The sequence below is a fragment of the Pagrus pagrus genome, assembly GCF_965226575.1.
Source record: "Pagrus pagrus genome assembly, contig: HAP1_SCAFFOLD_206, whole genome shotgun sequence".
NCBI lineage: Eukaryota > Metazoa > Chordata > Actinopteri > Spariformes > Sparidae > Pagrus > Pagrus pagrus.
The window spans coordinates 71,285-96,795 of record NW_028175257.1 but is presented as its reverse complement, the minus strand read 5'-3'; the positions used below and the strand labels follow the sequence as shown (position 1 = coordinate 96,795).

General features: G+C 42.2%; 1 protein-coding gene across 1 annotated transcript in view; it reads right to left on the bottom strand.

Annotated features, from left to right (window-relative positions):
- Positions 1-879: 879 nt before the first annotated feature.
- LOC311254059 (sodium/potassium-transporting ATPase subunit beta-1-interacting protein 2-like) overlaps positions 880-25,511 on the bottom strand; it is a gene marked incomplete at its 3' end in the record, with an annotated part of 62,852 nt that continues 38,220 nt past the window's right edge. Inside the window, exons 2-4 of the mRNA XM_084384480.1 lie at positions 19,725-19,862; positions 18,617-18,697; positions 880-1,080 (exon numbers count right to left, since the gene is read on the bottom strand). Coding sequence (XP_084240606.1) covers positions 880-1,080; positions 18,617-18,697; positions 19,725-19,862 — 420 coding nt within the window. The remainder of the gene's footprint in view (positions 1,081-18,616; positions 18,698-19,724; positions 19,863-25,511) is intronic.

Here is a 25,511-nt window from a genome sequence, read left to right as displayed (position 1 = left end):
CACCGGGGTTGTTTTCCAGCAGCAACAAGCAGCTCCTACCCAGTGTACGCTACCTTGTCCAGTCCCAAAAGGGCAGAAGAACGGAGAACATTTAGCAGCTAAAGAGCCAAAATTCTTCTAGCAGGAGATGGTGGACACCGAAAAAGTAGGGGGAATATTGGGCTTACTGTATTGGGTGACCAGAGCCTCGACCCTAAACAAATGCTGTGTTGCTTCCTGTCTGCTAAATGTGTCAATGGGAAGCAGTTTGCTAACCTACTTGCAATAAAAACCTCACAAGGTCATAATATTTCAAAGTGTTTACAGCTTGTTTCGCTGTCCCAATATTTGAGTCACTGTGTTTTGTTTAACTTAGTGTAAATACTGGAGTTAAGAAGAAACAGTTAGTCTGTCCGAAGATGTAAAGAATGTCTACAAGCCCAAGATGGAGCTAGCGCTTTATCCTATAATCCAATTTAATCAACTAGCTAATTAGCGCTAACTTTGTGCGATGACTGGATAACATTCTTTCCATTTTCGGTTTGGAAAGGCAATAAAAATGACACATAGGAACTCTTATCATAACTCAACTACCTTTAGCATGTTAAGATGTTTGATATCCAAACCTCACCATCAATTTCCATTTCTTCCACCTGCTGCAAGTCCCTATGCCAGTTACTGCTTAAGGCACAGACTGTTTCATATCAGAAAGAAAGCAAAAATTAGCATTTTGCATCGATTTAACAGCAGCACCCAGTGTGAGTGACAGGCCACCCCTATTAGTTTAAAGGCGATTTAAAGCCATAGGTCGAGATGTAATTGTGTGTAAGCTCCATGCAGGTACTTGAGTTTGAAATTGCAGTGCATACTAGAGAGTACCAATTTGGCTCAAGTACTTACAGCCAGGAGTATCTGCAGCGAGGAGTGAGCCACCTCTATGAACTGAAAATCCATCAGACAGCCAGATATAGATATATATCGGTGGTCCTCGGGTGCCCAGGAGGGAGGGGGATTGATGGGTGTCACCCTGCACCCGGGGCCGTTCTCCATCCACCAGGAGCGATGCATGGACAGGTTGAACGTCAGGACAAGGTCAGAGTCCTGGCAAGAAAGAGACAGACAGAGAGAGAGAGAGAGAGAGAGTGGAATTACCTCCTCAGACAGAAGGCAGATCAGGCTGAATGGCAGTGCAGGTTTTAAAAACATTTTAATTAAAACCAAACTGTTTGTCATATCGAGGTCTGACAGACAGACAGATAGGAGAAGGTTTGGCTGGAGCTAAAAATAGATGTCAGATTTATAATTCCAATGATCTGGGTTCGCTCAGATTAGATCACAATCATACACAGGCAGGGTTATGATGAGGACAATGAGCGAGGCAGAGGGATAAATGATGGGAGGGGGCCAGACAGAGGGAGGAAAACATCAAGCGAGAGGGGTGTGAGAAGCTCGGTTTTCATTTTATGTTTCTCCATGCACCAAAAAGCTCTCGTATTATGATTTCAGTGTAGGAGAGAGAGGAGAGGCTTTGTGTTGTGGTGTCAGGGGAGGGTCACTAACTAAAGTGTAGCTGTTTTGGTTTTAGGCAAAAAAGTTATGATTTGTTCTCATTTATTTCTTCTTAAAAAGGACAATCTCAACACTGCGGGTGCCTTTAAAACTTCATAGGCAAACTGAAATATATCCACAAATACTGGATGGATTACCCTGAAATTTGGTTTAGACATCCAAGGCCCCCAGAGAACGAGCCTCACTGACTTCGGTGATCCCCTGATGTTCGCTGTGTTGCCGACATGAGACTGAGATTTTTATGCCATGTAATTGGCACCAATCTCCATGGTGCCTAATGACTTTGGGGACTCCCAGCTTCTCATCTCTTCTCACCAGCAAGTCAAAACTATCATGGGAAATATCTCGACATCTACAACATGTATTGGCACAAAAACTATTATATTTTGTACATCTATGGTTCCCACAGGATGAGTCCAAACGACTTTAAGCCCCCGACTTTTCCTTTAGTGCTACCATGATTGAATGATTAATTTGTTAAATGACCAAATAACTGCCAAACTAATCCCATCAGCTGCAGCTGTACTTTGTGTCTGCAACTATCAATACAGCAACACAATGTATCACTTCCTCTTACAGTGTTTTACTGGCACGCTGGCAGAATATAGATAATTTCATTAAAACAGGCTCTCTCAACAGTTTCCCTGCCAATTAGACTCATCAGAGTCACTACTTCATGGCTCCTCATGATTGGAGCTTGTCAAATGAATGAGGGTAAAATGAAAGAAACTCTGGAGTTAAACAGATTGAAACATTTTAGGGAGCACAGCTGTGCCCCTCCTTTAAACATTTTACCTGCAGCACTGTTCTGCTTTCTGGCTGTTCAGCCTTTTGCCAGTTAATGGCTTATTCACACTATGATGATGGCACACATTGACATGGACAAGTTGCAGTCAGTGTGTGTGTGTGTGTGTGTGTGTGTGTGTGTGTGTTAAAGAGACACTAAGATAAGATTGAGCACTTTCTAACACAGTCTGATACTGGATTTGTGGGGCTGATGCTGAAAACGAAAATGGAGATATCTGTCAATATTCTTAAATACTTAAAATACAAAAACAAAGTTTTTTGCAATGATCCCTCACATGTGGTTATCAAACACTTGTGACAAAGACACATATGTGATGGAGGCAAGATATTTTACAGTTTAGCATTACAGTTGATTTCCCAAGATGACATCAGTGCACCGAAACAATTAACTTCACTGGGAATTTAATAATTCTAAATTACCTCGAGCATCTTTTTGGGCATTTTGTTCTGTAAAAAAAGGTTTTCTATTGGCACATATTGGACATTTTTGTACACCGTTTCATCTCAGTTGTCAAACTGACACCACAGTGCACTGATTTTTGCCTTTTTAGGGGTATATTTTCATTCTTCTGTCACACAGATATGATGAAATGTAGATGATTGTCTTGCAACGTATCAATTATCTCAGAATCGCTGTATGGTGATTCCATCATTATCATGGGTGACATATCGTATCATGAGATAGTCGGTGATTGCGCCTCCTAACGCTGACTCGCTAAACTAAGATAGAGACAATAAACATCACCAGCATGCTGACATTAGCATTTAGCTCCAAGCGCTGCTGCGTCTCCATAAAGCCTCACAGAGCCACTAGCATATCTGTAGACTCTTGTAGTCGTGTTGTTCTACAGACACAGAGACATTTTCTTCTCTTTTATTTGTTCAGCTTGTCCACCACAGCTTGAGCAGTCCCATCACTGGCCGAGATAACTTAAATTATAGCCAGGAGCGGCGAAGAATAGCACAACCGACTACAAGTGAGTAAATAAACATTTTCGGTCCCTCGTCGTTTCATTTCTACTTCACAGCGGCGGCGGCAGAGAAAGACCACATAGCAAACGAGCCCTGCAGTCGCAATGCAGGGTATCTGCTCCGGCTCCTCTTCAATCCTTTTAATTCTAAAAGCCTGGAAGACGCGCAATAAATCAGTTATGATAGTCGTCTTGGTTTAAATAATGCACATATTAACGACTCCACTTAGGAAGGGGAGACATATATCATTCCTCAGACAGCCCTGCAAACCGCACTGAAACACACAAACACACACTTTGCACACATGCCATAGTTGCTCTAACGCTGCTTTGCTATTAGTCCATTGGGAAGCCTTTTTTTAAAGCATGCTGAGAGCAAAAATAGCTTAGCCCCTCATTTGCTAATTTTCTCTGTGATGATACTCCTTTTTTTTTTTTTTACCTCTTTACATCTTTAAGACTTTGATTTTCTCTTTTTCGTCCAGTTAGTTTTTGGATTGCTGTCAGCATCTTAAAGGACGAAAAGCTCGCAAGTCTTCAACGGGAAACACTTGAACACAAATTGCAGGGCTTTAACCAGACCCATAGAGATTGAGTTATTACACATAAACACCTGGGTCAACATTGTCTGTTTGTACATTGTATATTCGCCACTTATCCTCCCTCCATATCCACACTTGACTCCGTCACCTCCCTCCACATTTCCTCTCTCTTATTTAATATTTACCTGCTCTGTTCTCCATTAATTTATACTGTGGTCTCTCTTTCTTCTCTCTCCCACGTCCCCCTTTGTCTCCCCTCTTTTTTCTTCCTTGGCTTCTCTCTATTTCAGCCTAATGAGTAAATGCCTCATTAGCGCAGAGCCCTGATTAATGCCATCTCCCCTTGTTGTGCTCCTCTTTTTAATGAGTAAAATCTCTCTAAATTTCTCTCTTCTCCTCTCGCTGACATCATTCTCTCTCTGTCCGTCTCTTACAGTCAACGTCTTGCTTCAAATCTTTCTTTTTAGCATATCTTCACCCTTTCTCTTTCTCGCTCCTGTTTCTTTGTCATTCACGGCCCTCTCTCTCTGTTAACTGGGGTTGGGAGGGAGGGGTAGTAATTATTTCAGTACAGTATCTATCAGTGCTCTTCTAATGAGCCTCTCGAACAAACACACCAAATAAACACAAAAAGTAATTATCAGTGAGAAGCTGAATTTGGCAAAATGTCATCAATGCGAGGCAGGATGCGCTGCTTCTAACTCTGCAGTATTCTCTCACTTTGTAAAAAGGGACATAATGTGAAAAATGTGTCCAAGCTGTTATTTTGGCTAAGTTAGCAGCGTGAACCACTTGTTGGATATAGGAACAAAACAAGCTGCAACTTTTTTCAATTTGAGAAAAGACGGAAGCATCAACTAATTTACACAAAACTTTGTTGAAAATCAGAAAGTAAAATGAGGCTCAAAAAAACACGAGTGATCTTGCCAGAGTAAAAAATGCTGGATAAGGTATCATGCACTGATCCGGTACCAGATAGTGTGTTGTCTGCTACTTCCTGGCACACCTGTATGCAACTCTTTTACTGCACAAGTAGCCAAGATTGGAAGTGAGCCGTGTAACTTGACATGTCAGCAAACTTAAATTTGTTGATATTATTTTAGTCATAACTGACTGTCAAACTACATAATAAAACAAATTTCTATGTGTGTATATGTTGATGCTTTACAAAGGGTTTAATCTGAGCCAGGCCACACAATATTGATACATGTAGCAATCATATCACAGCCATGGTTAGTACTATACAGCTGTTAAAAAATAAATATATTTGTTAACACAGAGTTAGTAGTAATAATAATAATAATAATAATAATAATAACAATAACAATAAAGGTATCAATAAAATGCCCGACATATGAAATAAAAGCATCATAGTTAGAGATTCTGTTATTTCCTGTTTTATTTTGAAGTTCTGCCCCCATGTGTTGTATTTTGCTTTTCATTTCCTCCCTTTGTGTGCTTTCCCACCCTTTTTCTGAGTTCACCTGTGTCTAATTATTAGTTAATCAGCCCTTGGGTATATAGTCTGTGTGCTCCCTGCTGTCTTGAACTTTGCTTTTTGATTTGTACTTTGCTTTTCTTGGTTTGAACTTTGTTTAGCTTCTGTGTTACCTCTTGGTATTTTTGTTTCTTTTATTTTTTCAGACTTTGGTTTTCAGCTTAATTTTATATTAAAGTTCGTTTTTTGTTCTTCATCTGCCAACTTGTGTGTCTTGGGCATTTGGGTCCTATTCTGAGTAATCTGACGAAAAGAGAAGTAAAACTTGTAACAATGAATGAATAAAAATAAAAACACCAAGGATAAAATGTTGAAAAGAAAGAAAGAAAGAAACAAAAAACTGTTATCAGGTCGGTGCTCGGTATCGGTTGATATGCAACTTCTGGTATCACATAGATCTCGTGAAGGACAAAATGATATTGGAACATCCCTCAAAATTGTGTAGAAATGGTTAATCTGTTCGAAACATACTATTTAGACTCATTATGTCTACTTTAAAAGAATAATTTGGCACTTGCATGCTTTTTGATGAGTTAGATGAGAGAAAAGAGAAGATGAGAAGATGTACACCACTCTCACAGCCATATGTTATTTTCGAAGCTGTAGCCAAGATTGGTATCTGACTAAAAAATCTGTAAACAAGGGGAACAGTTAGCCTGGCTCAGTCCAAAGGTTCACAAAATCTGCCTATAGCACCTCTGCTCTGTACATACCGATGTGTAAAAACAATGTGTTGGGAGGGTTTAGGGAGGGTTTTCACTGGGTATGGGAGTATTTCCTAGGCAGGGGGCAATCACATACATTTTGGAAGGATTAAACAAACAGCATATATCAAGCTAAGTTAAAGAGATGCTGGTAGGCGGAATGTATTACCTGTGGGCAGAACCAGGCTAAACGTTTCACCCTGCCTCCAATCTTTATGCTAAGTTAATGTAACTGTCTCCTGGATTCATATTAATATTAATTCATATTAAGCGAGAGTGGTATTCATCTTCTTGAACTATGGCTCTAAATTCCTTTGTAACTGCATTGAAACTAAATCAAAATGATTTCAGCCTCAAATACACTAAACATACCACATCTCACAACAGTCTTTATTTCTGTTCAGCTCTGTCTGATGATCCTGTGCCTGTGTATGACTTCACTGAGGTTAACGGGTCTGTAATATAGCTCAGGACTAGGTACTAATAATAAAAAATGGTACTATCTATTCATCCAGCAGCAGTGACCCCAGCAAATGGCAATCTGATATTAAAAAAACACATTCAAAATGAAGCCTAAGTGGAGAACCAGTGTTTGTAGTAACAAATTATCCACATATGAAACATTGTGCGTGTTCACGGCCGGCATAAAGAATTTGGAGGCAAAAACTCAAATTAGTCCACACACACGGGTGGAATACAAAACAATTAAATTGCGAGCTGTGTGCTGGCATTGATGTATTGATTTCATGTGGTGGAATTTATTTAGCATTGCAGCATTTAACCCAACAGGATGATGAAGCCACAGCTCTAAAATAATCTTGAGATATTAATCTGTCTCGTGATGAATGGGCTGTTTGGCGTGCAACCTCAAACAAAGATTATTGACTAGATTTATATTAGTATTTCTAACTGTGTGTGTGTGTGTGTGTGTTGTGCGTACATGTGTGTGAGTTCCTTGCTAAGCTCCATTTCTGATTATTAGTCTCCCGTCTCTCCACATATTCCCTCCCCTCTCTCTGTCTCTCACCACTCTCTCCTGTTATCCTCCTTCTCTCTCGCCCTCCTTCACACACACACACGCACACACGCACACACACACACACACACACACACACACACACACACACACACACACAGTCTGTAATTTCCAGTGTGCTTCCAGTTGAGGATCATGCACTCATGCTCTCAGGTCTTTGTCTCTGACTGAGGGCTAGTGCCGCTTCAATGAACCACATCTGTTCTTCCTTTGCCTCTCTTTCTCTCTCTTCCTCTTCTTCATCCAGCTCTCTCTCGCTCTCTCTCTCAATTTCCCCTCAATTTACCACTTCTCTATTTTCCTTTGTCTCCCACTCCCAAGAGATGGAGGGGCGGAGGGGGCACAGACCACTGAAAATGGTATTTCCTCTGATGGTCTGATAGTCCGCATGGGGGGGAGTAATGCCTCTGTAACGCTACCTGGGGCCAAATTTGAGAGTTAATGGCGACACAGACAATCTGGCAAAAATATTGTGTTAAATAAAACTCTAAACCTTGGCAGAATATGAAAAAAGGGGCACACGGTGTCCAATTCTGATTTGGATTGCATCACAGCAGAATGGCAGCCACACAGTGAACAATAACCTTTTACCTTTGCATCACTTCTTACTTTTAAGTCGTGTTTGTGTTGTCACGAATTGTAGTTGCCAATCAGTTGATTTACGCTTGATAGAAGTCTTTGCGTGCCTACTCCTCCTGTCTCTTTCTAAGCATGCTAATCTGTTAAATCAGCTGCTGTAGTTGCGTGTGAAGCTCAGAGACTTGCCACACAAACATCCCCTTGCTGTGGGCGTCTGTGTTTTTTTTTTTACGAGCAGATGCGCTGGGACGCATTTAGATTGGAATACCGACTGAACTAAATTCAGACCTGGAGCAACGTATGCATCAGGATGGACGACATGACGGCCCCTCAAGAGTGAACCAAAAACATCTCAATCACCCCCTGGTGGCTGGCTGCAGTATAATTCATAAATCCCGCCCCCGTCATGTGACCTCGGTCAAGTCAGGAACTTTTTTCCCAAAGATGGTTTCTGTCATGCGATGCCATGACTGACAGGTAAGCCCTGATTGCTTTTGAGAGGGCAGGTGTTGGCGGGAACTGGATACAGCGGCTCCACCTACTGCGCAGACTCCAAATGCTCAATATGGCAGCGGCTGTATCCAGGATACTTTGGCTTTATTTTGTAACAGCTGGAAGAACTACAGATGTGTTGTCCATTTTTATACACTGTATGTAGTTACAATGTTACAACACACAGTACAACATACAGTAACAATGTTCAAGGGAACTCTGAAGGATAAGACGGATAAGATAATTGTATTCTTCAGTCTTCTGACCCAGATATATTCTGGATGGATGGATAGATGGAGGGCATAAGGGAGGGAGTGCCAGTTTTTCCCCATGAGTGCTTCAGCATCTGCTCCCTGGACACAAACACACAGCAACACACACTAGCGCACATCTTATATCTTACAAGCATACCGACTCGCACAAAATCTAACACCTTTTCACATACTCTAACACATTTCAAATAGTCTACAAATACAACACGAGCTCCAGAAAGCAGACAAACAGTCAATGAAACAGTCAGTTTCACATTCTGACAAAACAACAGTCAGTCGGATATTCAGTCCGTCCAGCAGGCAGATAGAAAGATCAGCGATCATCAAACTAAAGGGCAGAAAATCAGGGAGGGGAAGATGTTAGCTTTATTCTCTGTAAAGTCAATTTTTCACTCTATTTAACCGAACCTCTATCTGTGGCCCCTTTTCTCTATCATTTTCTCTCTCCGCTTTCTCTCTGAATGTCACTCAGTCTGTGTTATTTCACACCAATATCATCAGTCACGGTGCATCTCCCTACATTGTTTTGCTGTGATTTCCCATGGGTGTTAGATGAGGCCTTAACCCATAATGCCTAAAGCACTTCGCTCCTATCAGATTGGTTGGGGGTGTTATGGAATTGGTTGTGTGTGTGTGTGTGTGTGTGTGTGTGTGTGTGCGCGTGTGTGTGTGTGAGGATATGCTGGGGGCGGGTAAAGATGAAGCCTGTTCCAGATCCTGACCCTGACCTTACCCACTCCAAACCCATTACCACATCTAAGCAAATGCCTCAACATAACTATCTTAACCCTTCGATCTCTCACACTGGTAGGCCAATTATAGCGCTACTACCCGTACCCCAGGTGGGATCCACAGTTGCATGAAGGAGGGAGGTGGCTAATTCAAGCTTTCAATGGGTTAATTGGTTTTTTGAAAACCCTCTAGCCACACCTCATGCAATAAGTTGGAAATCTAGTGGATCGGAGCTTGGGTTTTATTTTTTTGGCACTGAAAAAACATCAGCACACATGATTAAAGCAGCAGCATGTTGAAGCTGCTGTAATGAGTATTTTCAGATTAACAATAGATGAAAAGACACTGTTACGTAGTGGTGAACACAAAGAGAATTATCAAAAATTATCTTTCATAAGGTCAATGTTTGACGTTTCACTCTAGGCAGCTGTTTCTGCCAAAATGCTATAGAGGAATCCTGTCGTGCAGCCTATCGAAACTATTGAGACCAACATCGTACCGAACGACATCAGGTGAGCATGCAAGCTTGTACGAAACAAGTAGGCCGACATTAAATTGGAGAGGTAACATCATAATCAGGGCATTTACAGGAGGGATGTTATACCAGAGAAAATCTCTCTCTGTGTTCCTCTGCAGGGCATGTGCAAATGTCAGTAGACAGGCGGGGTAGAGCGAGAGCAGACTGTCCACTAGTTAATGATCATGGATGGCGTCGTTCTCTCAGGCAGTTAGATAGATAGATGAAAAAATGCTTAAATGGGTTGCCAAATAATGGGCCATTATTATAAAAGTCTATGTGTGGGAAACACTGAACATATAATATATTATAGGCTAAAGAGGCAGATATTTCACTCAGGAGTTGGTGGAGACCAAAACAGAGCTAATAAAAAGCCAATATTGGACTGAAATTCAAGATAAAGTTAATGAGACATATTTGTCCAGTTCTGAGAAAGCTCATCGGACCAAACCTTTAAGAAATCCCCATTACAGTAAAGCATAGGCAGTTTCACAGTTTCCTCTAGCATGGACAATAAAACAAGCATTACTGCTAACACAGCCAGGGTAAATCCATTACAATCAAGGCTTGAAATTAACACCAGCAACCTTCCAAACCCTGGAACGAGTCTGACTGCGGCAGGCAAGTCAATCAGATCCATTACCTACTGCGGCACACAGCCAATCTGTGTTCAATCGGCTCGCTCTGTTCTAACAAGTAAAAGCAAACTCTTGTCGTTGCGCATGAACCTTTACAGTAACAATGAATAATCAAATCGAATCACCAGTAATAATTGCTCAGGGCCCAAATGACAAGATTGGCTGGTAGGGTTGCCCCACGAGAGGTGTGTTGATGAAAAAAGGCAATTTCATGCCATGATTTCAACAATTGCATCCATTGATCAAACACAGCTAGGGTTGATGCATTAACTCAGAGAATCAGGGTGGATGTTTTAACTAGAAACGTCTGATTAAATGTGTGGGATCCTCTCATTCATCGTCTCAAGCGGCGGTGCAGAATGAATACTGACGGGAGTAAAATTAAGTGACTATTAGCATTCAAACCGACCCCAGATATCTGTTGTGTTAGATTCTTTGGGGATAAATTGGGTAGTTTTCAATTTGATTTAATGTCGTATTTTTTCCTGATAATTTATCCTGCAGTAAAAAAGCTCACACTGCACTGACAACAGCAGCTACTGATGTTGATATAAAACTGATGGGGAAATGTTTGATTTTTCCCTCTTAGATGGATGACTGTACTTTCTAAGAGGTTTGTTGCTCTAACTTTCTCTGTTGCTTTCTTACTTTTCCCCTCGTCCCCTGTCTCGCCGTCCTCACTTGAAAGCGACACTGATGCACATGCGGCCTCATCCCATCACGCGTCATCTTCTATAGCTCCTATCATACCTTCGCCTGTCTGAACCTCTCCGTATCACTGTCCGCCCCTGATGCCTGCCTCCTCTACCCCCAATCTTTCAGTCTTCTTTAGTTTCACTATCACCCCTTTTTCTCCTCTCTCTATCTTTCATTTTTATCTCTCATCTTACCACTTTCCCTGCGGTCACTCCTCCCTCTCTCTGTCACCGCTCCATTGTGTGTTTGTGAGCTGAAATTGGACGCCTGGGCGGATATGGGATTCAAAATGACACTGTTCTGAGAGATTTTTTTTTTTTTTTGCACATTTCTTGGTGTGTGCACATATTCAAGTGTGTGTCCCTCATGTTTTCGGCCGACTGAAATAAATGACAGGTTCTCCATCTACTAGCAAAGCAAACAGACACTGACGCATGCATATACACACTTGCAGACGCACACTTTCACACATACAGTATGCAAAAAAGCATGTGGGACAACCCGCCCACACAGCACTCCACCTCCTCAGCGAAAGACTGACAGCTGAGTGTGGCGTATGTGTATATGCATGTGTCTGTATCTCGGTGTCATCTGACGCCCAGAGGGTGGCTGCATCTTTTATATGACACAGTGGACTACTGACAGTTAGCCGTCTCTGAGAGTGTGTGTGTGTGTGTGTGTGTGTGTGTGTGTGAGAGAGAGAGTTGAATATGCGAGTGTGTGTCTGTGTGTGTTTGTAACATGGTGACAGTTCTCTCTCCACAGGCTCCTCTCCAAATCTGTCAGGAATGCCACATCAGAAATCTTTTTAAAGATTAATTTTATGGCATCGCTGCAATATTAGATAGTGCAGTAGCGAGTGACAGGGAGGATGGGAGTGTGACAGGCTGATACTTGGTATGAATCTCAGGCTTAAACTCAAATTACTGTCAAGACAGGATGTACACCTTATCTTGCCGCTGGGGCTCTACTGGGGCCTTATGGAAGGCAGAGATACACATTTGATAGAAAGTTCCTTCAAACGGTTGAGAAGTCAAACGTGTCATAAAAAGACTGGTGGTAGAGCAGTTTATCAATCAGGAGCGCTTTAAATTTAATAAACCACTTTACCCTAACAAAATTTGCTGAGTGTTGGCAGAGCCAGACCCTCTGGAGGAATAAACACCTAAAGTGACATCGGATTCTGCTCTGATCCGGAGACGTTTACAGACGGGAGGAGAGCTCAGAGACTATCTTTAAACTTTGGGGATTAAAAAGTGGATTTGGAGAACAGAAAACTCTGGATCACAAGTAGCTGCGGTGACAGTCCAGACACAACACATCAAACATCAACGAGTTCAAATCCAGCCTACTCTCACACCTCCACACACCTGTCTGACGTGGCCATGAATTTTGGATTGTGGGTTCCAGAAAGTCACAAGAGTTGCCACGTCAGTGAGGTGTGGGAAGGATGCTGTTCACTCATCTGACAAAACAAGCAGCTTGTGGCAGGTGGCATTGTGTAAAAATCTATTAACAGTTCTGTGGTTTAGGAAGGAGCTTTCAGATGTTTAAAGAACTGGGTTTGGCTTATCCACCGGAACACCAAGTCAAGAATGATCTGTCAAGCTTTTACATCAACACGAACAAGAAATCTCAGTGGACAGTGAGACTGAAATTGGCGTGGCCGGGTTTCTTTTCATGTTTCTTTTCTTGCGAGATAAACAGTGAAAGTACAACGTTCACTAATCCAATCAATCTAGTAGGAATGAGTGCTTGCATGTGTTGGATTGACCAAAGCCATACCTTGGCAGCAATGTTGTAGAAAGATTGTTTTTTTGGCAGGGCCCAGTGGTCCCATTCAAATGAATGAGGGTGACTGCCCACAGCTCAAGAAAATGTACACTTCTACTGCAAACAAGCAACTCGAAAGCTCCAGAACAAGACAGCAACTGGACATTAAGTTGAGATTTTTTTGTCAGCTGCTGTTTCCAATGTCAAGCTCAAAATAACAGATGAGTGAAAAAAGTTAAATCCAACTTTGAGTTGCAGTGGGACAATGTCGGTGACTCATCCCTGACATGCATCATGCTCCTCACACTGTCCTGTTAACGATGATGACGTCTCATCGAAGCCACTTTACTATTATCTCAATCGCAATGATCTGTCCGTTCCTACAACGTCCGTCCATCTGGCCAACGGACTTCAGGACTTCAAACTGAGCTGACGAACTCTGATGCATTTCCCCTCCTCGCTGTCTCTCACACCTTACCACTCACTCTCTGGGGTTTACTTTCCTTATCAAGAAGAAATGTCAAAGGCTTTTGGCAAATTTCATATCGTTCAGCCCTACTCTTTCTGACTTTTCCACAGCACTATAACTCTGGAAATATTTGCAGATCGACTGCTGAAGATCAAATAGTCTGAGAGGAGGCGTTCTGCACACTTAAACTGACTTCATGAATTGTCTGCACACTTTTCTGTTCTTTAATACAACATCAACATGTATGTAAATTCAATTAAATTCATTTAGGATGCCAAGCTCCTAAATATTCACTTACCTCCCTGACAGTCATGATCATTGTTCTAATAAAAGAACACTGATGGCACATATCAGGTCTATTCATGGATTAAACCCTGGAAAATTACATCAAAGCTACAGTACAAAGCTAAGCATCACTGATAACATGGCACAAATCAAAGCGAGGCGGATCCTCTGCCTCTTTAATACACAGAAAGATGTTGGATCTCCGTAATGAAGAAAAATGGGAGTCTGTCGCAATCACTTTTGTCCTGTGACCCCAAAGTAAATGGCCTGAGTGTATAAAGTAATGTATTAAATTGGCGCTCGCTACTGGCCAATACATAAAGCCCTGCAGTGTGAAGTGCTATTGAGCACAAAGAGAAGTGCTTTCATGACAGGGACACATTTCCTCAAGTCTTGACATTGGAAATATGGAGGAAGAGAGTGACTGAAAAGGAGGCGAGAAGGTGAAGAGGTAGCGAGGCGGAAGAGGAGCACGGGACGGATTCACATGGCACTTTTGCAAAACAACATGAAAAAGACTTGATTATAGGGTGAGCAGAGGGAGAGGAGGGATGAATTACATGGAGATGAAGAGAGCGAGGCACAGGAGGAGGGAGAAAAGAGAGGCAGAGAAAGCGGGAAGCGGCACCAGAAAGCGTCAGAGAGGGAGATTAAGAGATATTCATTTACATCACAGCGTTCTTGAGGCACAGAGCACACCATCATTACCCCTTATCAAACACAGAGAAGTTATTCTGATCCAGTGAGAAGGATGCATGAAAAACAGGCGAGGCTGTGCAGGACAAATGTGTCGATATGGTATACACTCATCTTGATCTTCTTTTTGATCTTTTGTGAGCCAGTTCTACAGCTGTGCTGTCTACGTTACTTTTACTGGGCTGTCATGACATTAGATTTCAACTCTTAACTTCAATTTTGCTATTTTCTGCTCTCAATAATAGTGTTTAATTAGGCACCCCATTCTTTATTCACTTTTAGTCTTAATCTTTTGATGAAAATATGTTTTGGTCACATTTTTTCTTCACTTTAAGTCTATTTTTTTCTTTTGTTCATGTATTTTTTCAAATAATTTTGTGTCTACTAAAAATTCAGAGGCTTGTACTACTTTGATGTGTCAAGTGACGGTGGTTACAGGTGCTGCTGGAGCCTAAAACAGTCTGTTGTTCACTGTCTCGGTTTAGCTTGTGGCAACTTGCTAAGATGTTGGATAATATTAGCACAGTAATATTCCTTTAGCAAACTTGTAGGGGAATATTTTATCAGTTGACAGCTTTCTGCACATTAATCATTAATTTATTAAACTGCTAAGGGCTGTGCAATGTTAGCTAACATAAGCTAACGTTAGCTTTCTTTTAGAACAAATGTTAGCATACATATCTGCTGCTTTTGAAGTTTTCCTTTTGTTGCCTCTCATCTTGTTGTTCTGCTACATTTTTTTCTCAGTAATTGACACATTACTGAGACATAACGTGACTGATATAAGATATATGACGCTGCTCATTAGCCCAACACGTCAAGAGGAGACATTTTGGCGGCATAGGTCAGGAGCGTACTATAATGCCTGATTCATTGAATACGACTGCGGTAATCTTTTCATTTCTTCATGTGTCTGTCTTTCACATTGTAGACTCAGCTAGCTAATAACTAAAAACTGCTCTCCATTTACGTGAGCTAGTTCCAGGGGTCCTGCAGGTATGGCTTTGTGCTTCCTAGCTTACTAGCACGGGGCTGGGACATTGTTCACAATTGTTTCACCTATGCTTTCCCTTTCAAAATGTCTGTCATAAAAAAAGTTATATATTCTCTCATTGTAACAGGTCACTTTAGTTTTTTACTGTCTTTTTGATTGTCAGTGAATTCCTTGTCATTTTCTAAGTGCATAAATCAAGTTTCATCATCCATTGGGGAATAGATTTGTCCTTAAATGAGTGCCAACAATCACAGACACAGCCACACTTGTTAACATGTGGCCCGGTGTAATAATAGCCCTCAGGTCTGCAAACAAGTCCTGAAAATGTAGGTGATGGATCTCATACAACAGCTGGTGAATTCAGGCAGGGGGGCTCCCCTCTGCCTCAGCAACTGGGTCAAGGTTGATGTGCCCTTGAGTGAGGCGCACGCAAACTGTTATGGTCATAAAGACAAGCTGTTCAGCGTCTGGTTCCCTATGTGCTTCTCTCTGATTGGTCAACAGGTAATTGATAAAGGTGTCCCTAATTAACTAGCTGTATCACCCTCGTTAGAAACCAGATGTGCTTATTTTAGTCAGGAGGGCTGAAGCCTTTGAATAAATAGCTTTTTTCCAATAAAATTAAGTGACTCATATAATTTTATAATAGAAAATAAAGCATTCATTTGGTAAAATAGTGAATTTTTTCTACTTAACTGACTTTTGAACCCTTATTATGCGGCTTTTCCAGCTGTTTTTAACTTGCTCTCCAGCCTGCCAAAATGTCAGACAGCCTTATATTTTCAGTGTGATAAAGACGTCAGTTTTCTTTGCTCCCGGCTGCTGTGGTTGTTATAACTGTTACAGACTAGGCCTCGGGGACAGTGAGAGGCATAAATATCCTTAAAATCAGAGATCAATGAAGCTGCAGGCTTCTAGACAGAGAGTCGGGGAATTTATACATGTGTTGACTCACTATTCAACTTCTGTCCATAGTTTGAATGACAACAAGACTTAACAAGGCTCGTTGTGTGTGTGGGAAGAGCAGACAGACTGGGGGTGTGTGTATCAAACAGTGATCAAGTAGTAAAAGGAAAACTAGCAGAAGAACATGCAGCATTTACGCTTAAGTCCAAATATAAGTAATTATGATCAAAAAGCTGGAAATACCAATAAAATGAGGATGAGGATGGATGACGTGCTGCTGTAACTGCATTTTAGTGCGATCTATCAAACTGGTAGCAGACCTGTTACATAACTGTCCAATAGAACGAACATTATGGAGCAAATTGAGGTGGAAAAACTCCATTTTGTTCAACACCACGCTACAGAGTCTAATCAGCCGTAATCAGCACTCCCCATCAAGTGATTTCTTCTGTTTATAGAAGCGCTGATTGGCCCTAATTAATTGTCCAAGTTCATAATCTCTATTGAAAATCCACTGATTTTACTGCACAAAGGCCAAACTTTTGCAAAGGGAGTCTGAGAAGATTTGAACAACCTCAGCTCATGTCTCATATCTATGTCAGTGTGTATTAGCAATCCAAAAAGGTGATACCCTTTCATTATATGTGCATACATCACTGCAAATCAGTTGGTGAGGGCGTGTCCAACTCCTTTATGCTAGTTAAACGGCACAAAATCCAGGTGCAAAATAGGCGCATGAGGGGCTGTATTTAATGTCTTAATTAATCTTAGGTGCATTTTGGGCGTGACATGAATCAAACCAATCAGAGTGTCATCTCCCATTCCTTTTAAAAGTCAGGTGTGCCTGCACCTGGCGCATTGCTATTTAAACAGCGGCACTCATCTTCGCTGAGGGACAGGTAATGTGGTCCTGTGCCTACATTAGACTGAGCAAATGCATTGATATTTAACTGAGGGGGAGCTCTGCTGCAGTTCCCTTTGACATTATCTGCAGCAATCCCTCCAGGAGCATAACTGATAAGTAGGTTCATATACTATTGTGAAATCTCTGGAGTAAAGCAGCTGTCCCCCTGATAAATCCTGAGCTCCATCGTAGCTGTCTAAAAAATATTTATTTCAGAAGCTAGAAGTTTAATTCTGTTTCCTCTGGAGAGTTTCCTCTGTCCTATCAAGTTTATAACTACAGTTTTTAAGCTTGCTCCTAAAATGTGCCATGATATTAGTTGCAGTGACATAAATGCATGCATGGAAGCATTTCAAATGACTGAAAGCAGTCTCTCTGATCAATGAAGCAGAGTGTATGCACGTTGTGAAGCTGCCTGCGTAGGCCCATCTTACTACCTGAATAATGCGCCATTTTAAAAAACAGGAAATATACAGCACACTTGACCTTGGAACAGGTGTTTTGTTGGTCAATGGCGCAATCTGCTGCCTCAAGGTAGCAATACGGCAACAATGCATCTGACCAAACCTCATTTCGAGACCAACACGCCAATGGGTTGTGGCAAGTGCATTTGCTATTTGCACAACATGTGCGCTCGGCATGAAAATTGCATTTCGCATCAGGTTTAAGACAAGGCCCTGAATGTGATTTGGGTGGATCAGATCTGATCTGATCTGATAGGGGGAAAAAGTATGAATATTAACAAGAAGTATTAGAGAATTATTTCAATCACATCACACAAATCATCTCACGATTTTACTCTAGCCTGAAAAGGTGTTGAATCCATCTCTCCAGGCTGCTGACCTGATCTTCATTCCTCTCCAGTGTAACGCTGTCAGTAAGCAGCGTGTGGAAGTAGCCGCTGACAGGGTCCTGCCCCTGCCATCATGGCAGCTGAGTTTACACTAAAATGACACTGAAATTATGTGACCCTTCCTGTCAGAGGCAGACAGGAAGAACGCTGTTTCAGCACTTACAGTCAAAGTAGGGAGATCATTCCTCACGCTTTTATTGAACGGGATGTTTGTGAAGTACACAAATCACAGAGCGACACAAACAGTGTGGCACTTCTTTTACCTTGCAAGTGATATTTGCAGAGTGCAGACACTGGCTTGCAGGGAGCATATAAAAAAGACAACAATCTAGTTTCAGAGAGCAGTGATCTGTATAGGTAAGAGAGCAGACTGAGTGGTGCATGGTTCAAGGTATTCATCAATGGGTTTGTGTTTGTTTGAGGAAAGTTCTGAGCTAAACTGTTTCTTCTTGTGGCGTTTTTTGACAGATACCAAACAGCTTTAAGTGAATTACCGCTCTCCTGCAATGAAGTAAGGTCTACCCACATTAAGAACCAGGACGGACAAGACGTGGAAGACTTTGAACTCGAGTCCATGGACGTTTGCATCACAATCTTTTTGAACAGGCTCTCGCTACACAGACAATACATGTATGTTATTCTGGACATGTACAGTAGACACCTTGACAAGGATGCACAAATAATCCAAGAAAATGTTTTCTTACTCTGGACAGATCTCCAACCTCAAGGTAAAAACAGATGATGAAAACATTCCAGGTCATCCACACGACCAGCCAGGCTGCGTACTGCAGAGAGAGGAGAAACAAGAAGGGAAGGGATGGAGAAGAGAGTGAGCGGCATGCGAGATCTGACAGGCCTCTGGTGGAGAATTAAAAAAGCATGTTCACGTCTTGCATTTGAGCGAGTGAGATGGAGAGAGAAGACAGAGGGGGGCTTCACTTTTGATGTTGTTAAGATGCAGAGGCACAAAAACAACAGCGGAGAGAGCAACCAATCACCTGAATCAAACCAGACAGGGAGAGAACATACTGCGGATAACAAGAGTGTGTATGTGTGTTAAGTTAGAAGCAGGAAACAATGCATGAGTGATGGAGGTAGGGCAGAATTTACATGCTCGGATCTAACACTCATTATCTGAGTGTTCTCGCTTGTTGTGTGCGTGCGCACGTGCAGGTCTTTGGGACGGGTGGGTGTGGTTCATATGGTGTGTGGGAGGGCTGTGTGGAGGCCTGCAAGCCGCTGTGGGAACTTGTGAAAGTTGTCTGTAACAAATCATTTTATAGACAGCTGCCAGGGACGGAAAAGAGAATCAAATAATTCCACTTGGCAAGTTATTCCGACTCCCACTCACTGTCCTAACCTTTTATTTACTATATACATTGCCTTCCCTCTATGCTGGATCCACTGGCAGGCATTTTTTTTTTTAATGATAAATATTACATTTCCTGTTATATAAGTACAGCTTTACTATTTTACAGTGCACTCTCAAGGTTAGAAACGTTTATAAGATATGAGAGTAGATCACTTGTCGAACACATTGTGTTTATCATTCTGCTGTACACACAGGACAGTAGAGGACACCACTATGATGTGATTTTCATTGATGAAAGTGAAACCTAAAAATTATTCACTAACTTCCAGCCTAAAAGTAATACACTCTAATAATATTCAGTCCTCGTTATTTAACGTCGAGCGAGCTGAGGAGAGGCTAATGAGAGGCTGTTGCTAAATCTAGGGCAAAGGATATCTAAAATGGCTCTTTCCAATCAGTGTGTGAATGTGTGTGTGTGCGAGAGATAGTGTAAAACTCACCCCAGTAACATATCTCGGCCTGAACTGAATCGTGCCAAACAGGCCAAGGATGACGATGATGATGTGGAGGAAGTTGGTCAGGATGGGAGCCCACTGGTAGCCCAGGAAGTCTATCACCTGACGCTCCAACACGCTGACCTGAGAGGAAGAGGGAGGAGAGGAGATTAGTGGCAGGAAATAATAACAAACAACATTTGACAGCTGTGGGTTGTCACAGCAAAACAAGCACAAGCAGGTGAAATATAAAGTACGGGCGTGATCTGTGTCACACAACTTTTAACTTGCAATAACAGTAAATCCACCTCTTTAGGCTGAAATGAGTCGTAACCACTGGAGTTTGATATTAACATTAAATTCTACGATGAGGAGCTGAAACGATTAGAGTGTGTGAGTGTTTCAGTCATTTTTCAAGCTACAATTGATGGTTTCACTTGCTAAAATGTGCTTTTCTCGTATGTGATCATTATCTAAATACCCTTTTATCTGTTGGTTGGACAAGAAAAGTTATTATAGAAGTCACACTGGGCTCTGTGAAATTGATTGACTTTTTAATTTTATTTTATGACATCTTGTAAACAAAGCAAGCAATCAATCAATTAATAAAAAACTAATCAGCAGATTAGTCTACTAGAAATGTGTACATTTCTGTGTTTTGTTGTGGGAAGTTGCTCAAAGGTCCGTGGGGTTAAAGAGGAATGTATTTACAATTAGCGCTTTCATCATAACGGAGTAACTGTAATCAGTTATCTGTGCATTACTGTTAGGCTCCCATTGCTGCTTCTGTGCATGTGTCTAGGTTTATTATCATTCAGTCACTGGAGCCTCATGCTGGGATAGTTAATGAAGTCAGCACAGCGTACGATATGGCACTGCTAGATATATTAACACACACAGGGAGACACACAGAGAGAGGGAGAGACATGAGGAGGAAGAGGGAGAGGGAGACAAAGGAGGAGGTATATGAAAGAAAAGAAAGAGAGAAAGAAAGAAAGAAAACAAGAAAGAAAGAAAACAAGAAAGAGCATTATTAGCTGAATTCAGCCTCAAAATAGACCAATATTTACTGTTCCACACTACCAAACTATGAGTATTTAAACACAACAGCTTACATATCAAACAAAGGGCTTTTTTTCCCTGTTATTCTCACTCTCTTCACACACACGCTAACACACACGCACACACTTCTGGATGGCTGAGTTTAGAGTGCCCTAATGTGAGACCATATGGCAACACTACAGCCTTTCACAGCCAAATAGCAGATACACGCAAACACAAACACACACACTGCATAACACACACATAAACTGTAACCTTGTATAAACTACACCTATCCGACATATTAGCTTTAACTATGAGAATGTTTATTGGATGAGTGTTACACGGAGAGGAAGGTGTATGAATGAGTGTGTGGTGTGCTGACATATGTGCATCCACCCATGTGTGTGTGTGTGTGTGTGTGTGTGTGTGTGTGTGTGTGTTTCCATGTCAGGGCAGGTCTGCTGTGCTTGCACTTGACAGCACCTGCTGTTATTGGACACACTGGGCTCAGCTGGCACCACAATGTGCGAGTGTGTGTCTGTGTAAGTGACTGTGTGTGTGTGTGTGTGAGAGAGAGAGAGAGACAGAGAGAGAGAGAGAGAGAGACATTGTGTCTCTTTGTGTCGGTGCCTTTATGTGTTGGGACAGGCTCCATCTCTCTGTCTCTGTTTCTTTGTGAGTCGGCTTCATTTTATTCTGTAAAAGTGTGTCCTCCCATTGACAATTATATAGTGCTGCAATTGTGCCGCTCGCTCACAGACACAAACACGCACATACAGAGGCCATTATAAGAAGTCAGAGGCCTCCCAGCCCATTACCGAAGGCCCCTGGGGGCCCCTCTTTCATCACCAATAATATAAACAGTCTTCACTCCAGCTGGGACGCACACACACTCCCCAAAAAACACACAATAAATCACACAGAAACACAAGTGGTGGAGCAGATAGAGAATTTGTTTTTACACTAAAGGCTAAAACCATATTGATTTCTCTTGGTCATTAAAACACACATCCTGAAGGGTCAGTCCACAGAAGCAATCTTTTCTTGTTGGTATTTACTGCTCTAACCTGGGTTACTATGGAAGCCTATAAAGAGCAATATTCAAACCCCGGCCATCTGTTCGTTTGCAGCGCACTCATCTTTTGATGCGAAACCCTCATTACATGGCTCAGCTGCAAAACAACGAACTTCAGCTGCCTCAGTACATCATTCATTGTAATTAAGTCACCGAGTTCTCCTGACAGACAAAAGCACGCACACAGCCCCCACTGCCATCATCCCAGCATCCTTTGCATGTGTCAAATGACAGGAGCTTCAGATAAGGTGTGAAGTCGCACGGCCTTTCAACAACCGTGACTCCTGGGGATGGAGAGCTGCAGACAGCGCAGTCGCAAGCATGGGCTATGTTAGCAGATATGGCAGTTTTGTGATGTGTACAGCTGATGAAAGCTTCGGCGCTGTGCAGGTGGAGCTTCAAGCTGGCTAGCAGGGTCCTGTGGGAGCTGCTGCGACAGGCTTTGATGCTGCCGAGAGAGATGTTCATTTCAGTTCTGCTGCTCAAAGCGCAGGGCCAGGGGCATGTTCACATTCGGCTTGTTTATCTAGGCATATACTGTACATCCACCTGTGGACACAGCACATTAGTCTTAATTCCAAGTATTGACTGAGGAGTTTTGTCTCATAAAAGTGATATGGCTCTGCAGTGGCTGCACATAACTATCTACAGAACTGAATAAACATGGCAGGTCTGCTATGAATAACTGTGTCTGTGAATACAGCACATATCTTTGCCTGAATGCTTTAGAAAACATGGAAAACAAGTTGATATGCAGCTTTTCTGTCAATCTATCTAGTAACAGCATGAAGCCCTCAGGGACATTCTTTATTCCATCTACTGTGTTGTTAGCATAGACTGATGCTCTTGTTAGCATGAGTTTGCCAAATGCAGCGGTTAGCTGGGAGCCTGCATCCATCACTCTCCTGCTTTCACTGGATATCTACCCATAAAACATGGTCAAAATCATTTTGTTTTGTAGCAGCACTGGAAACAATATCTAGAGCTTAATTTAAAGGAAAAGTAAACCAATTAGCACCGATCTGCTTGTTGCTACTGTACGGATTACGGCTAGGGTTAACGATCACTTTTATACAGAAAGCCATGATTTGAAAACGTGCAATTTTCTAGTCCAAAGCGCCGCGCTGGTATTTACACCATCAACAGTGTTTTAACAAGCTGCAGAAGGTGAAAGGTTTAGTCGGGAACCGTTTTTTCGCTGCTACAAAGACAGCGTTCTCCGGCAAATATACCCAGCTGGTGCTAATTAACGTTGATTGCGTGAGTTGGCCAAACAACAAAAATGAAAGTCTCAGCTGTTGTCTGGTTTACATGCTCTCTGAATGCTGTGGTCTCACTTTGATGGTTTGACAAAGCAGACAGTGGGCTGAGTCTCTTCTGCTGTTCAGAAACATCAGCAGGGCGCTGGTCCTGCTCACATCAAGCTCAGAAGGCTTCAAGCAGCTCGACCTGCTACTTTTGTGAAGCTAACGTCAACATTAAACCGAGTCACGCTTGTCCAAAGCAGTGATGTTACCATAATGAGGTTACCAATAACATCACATTTAAATATTAACATTATTTCATTGAGTTTTGTTAATAGCTTAATGAATGTGTCCTTAATTGGTCAATTGCGGTGTTTCCTATCAATTACCTAGACTGTGGCGGCCCACCAGTCTAATTAAAGCTCTCTCATGTATTGCGTCGTTAATTCAGCAAAGGATATTTCACTCCCAGTCAGTCAAATCTGCCCGCCCCTTGTACACACACACACACAGACACACACACGCACGCACGCACGCACACACACACACACACACACACACACACACACACACACACACACACACAGTGTTAAGCTGCCTCTCCCTCATATCAAAAACTTAAATGAGCTGGAACTGTCCTTCTGGTGATGAAAGCAGAAAAATAACATCAGGAAGACATGAAGGAACATGTGTTCACATGCACAAGCACAAAATGAAACTGATTGATTTTCCAGCAGCAAATGCTGTGTGGACAAGACAAAGATTATCTAGTCTCTCAGTCAATGTTTAGTTACACTCTGGACTAAAGCACAACGTAATGGATTGATATTGACTACTGACTATAGCCTATAGGCTTGTGTTGAAGTTGTATAGCCAAGCTGTACAATAGAGTCTATTGGGAGGACTGGACTAATTACTAGGTAGCAGAGCCAAAACTCAGCGTTTTTCTCACCGTATGTTCCTTTGTTCATGTTTTTTATAATATAGCATATAACTTTAAAATGTGCAAAATGTTCTTGCCCTCCCGGACCCCCGTTGAGTGTCCAAGGTCCACCCACCACAGTCTCACAAACCCCTGTGGGAAACACCTCAGTTTTCTTGTTATTTTTTAGAAGTTGACTTTTCTCTGACTGGTTCAAACCCTGAAGGGATCTCAAAAACAAACGACTGCATTATTTAACATTATTCTATCTTATTCTGTTTGTGTAGAAACAAGATTATGGCTGGCTCCTTGGAAATTTCAGCCCTAGTTTTGGTATAATTCACTACAAAGATTTCAAACACGTCTTTGAATAGTGACATTTGTCGTCTTTTTCCCGTATATATCAGTCGGGAGGTGGTTCGTTTTGGTTCAATAAATAAAGGTTGGAACTGAAAAGTGAGGGTAAAAATGCAAAGAGAGACCGAAATTGGCCATTTATGGAGGGAGATGAAGGATTTCTAAAAAAAAAACAACACAAAACCAAAAAAACCTGTGAGTGTGTTTCATCCAGCACCCACGCACACGGATACACACACACACACACACACACACACACACTGCAGACATGTAGCTGAAGTGATTGAAAAAGACACTCACACTCGAACGCTTGGGGAATAGATCGAGGGTGATGAAAGAGACGTTAGAGAGAGGCAGCGGAGAACGCGGAGGGAGAGTCTTCAGTGAGTTTTGGGAAAGATTTTGGCCTATTTGATAATGAATGATAGAATGATATCAAAGAATTATTATTGCTCCAGACAGGGAGACAGCTGCACCGTGTGACCATTATGAGACACTGCAGAGCGATAAAAGCGCCTTTTATCTTAAAGACGAGAAGGGAAGACAGAACAGAGACGAGAGCAGAGAGAATACGCTGGCGAGGGGACGGAGGAGACGGGCCAAGAGATCTGACGAGAGGGCCCCGAAGAGACGGAGGAGGTGATTAGGATCCGACAGTCACGGAGGAAAAAGAGGTAGGGAGGGTGAGAGAGAGGGAAACGTCTCATCTTCTGTCTCTCAATTCCTCCGTCTTTACCTTCTTCGCTCTCCCACCCACCTCTTTCTTCTCCCTGCTTCTCATTTCCTCCCAACCTCTTTCTTCTTTCCCCTCATCTCTCGCTCTCACTCCTCTTCTACTCTCTTACATATTTAATATGCATTCATCTGTTACCAGATCGGATGTGTCATAGAACAACAAATTACCTCATCTGCCTCCTCCCTCCCTCTCCTCCTTCCATTCTCTATCTCACTCCTCCATTTACCTTACGTCTTCTCCTCATGCAGAATTTCCTCCTTCCTTCCCCTACACTCCGCCAACCCCGTTATCTCTCTCTCTCTCTCTCTCTCCCTTGCCTGCCTCCTCCCTTCCTCAATCTCATCCTCTCCTTCCTCGTTCCCTCGGCGCTCTGGCTGAGAGTTTTTGCTTGGTTCTGTGACCTTTAAAAAACTGC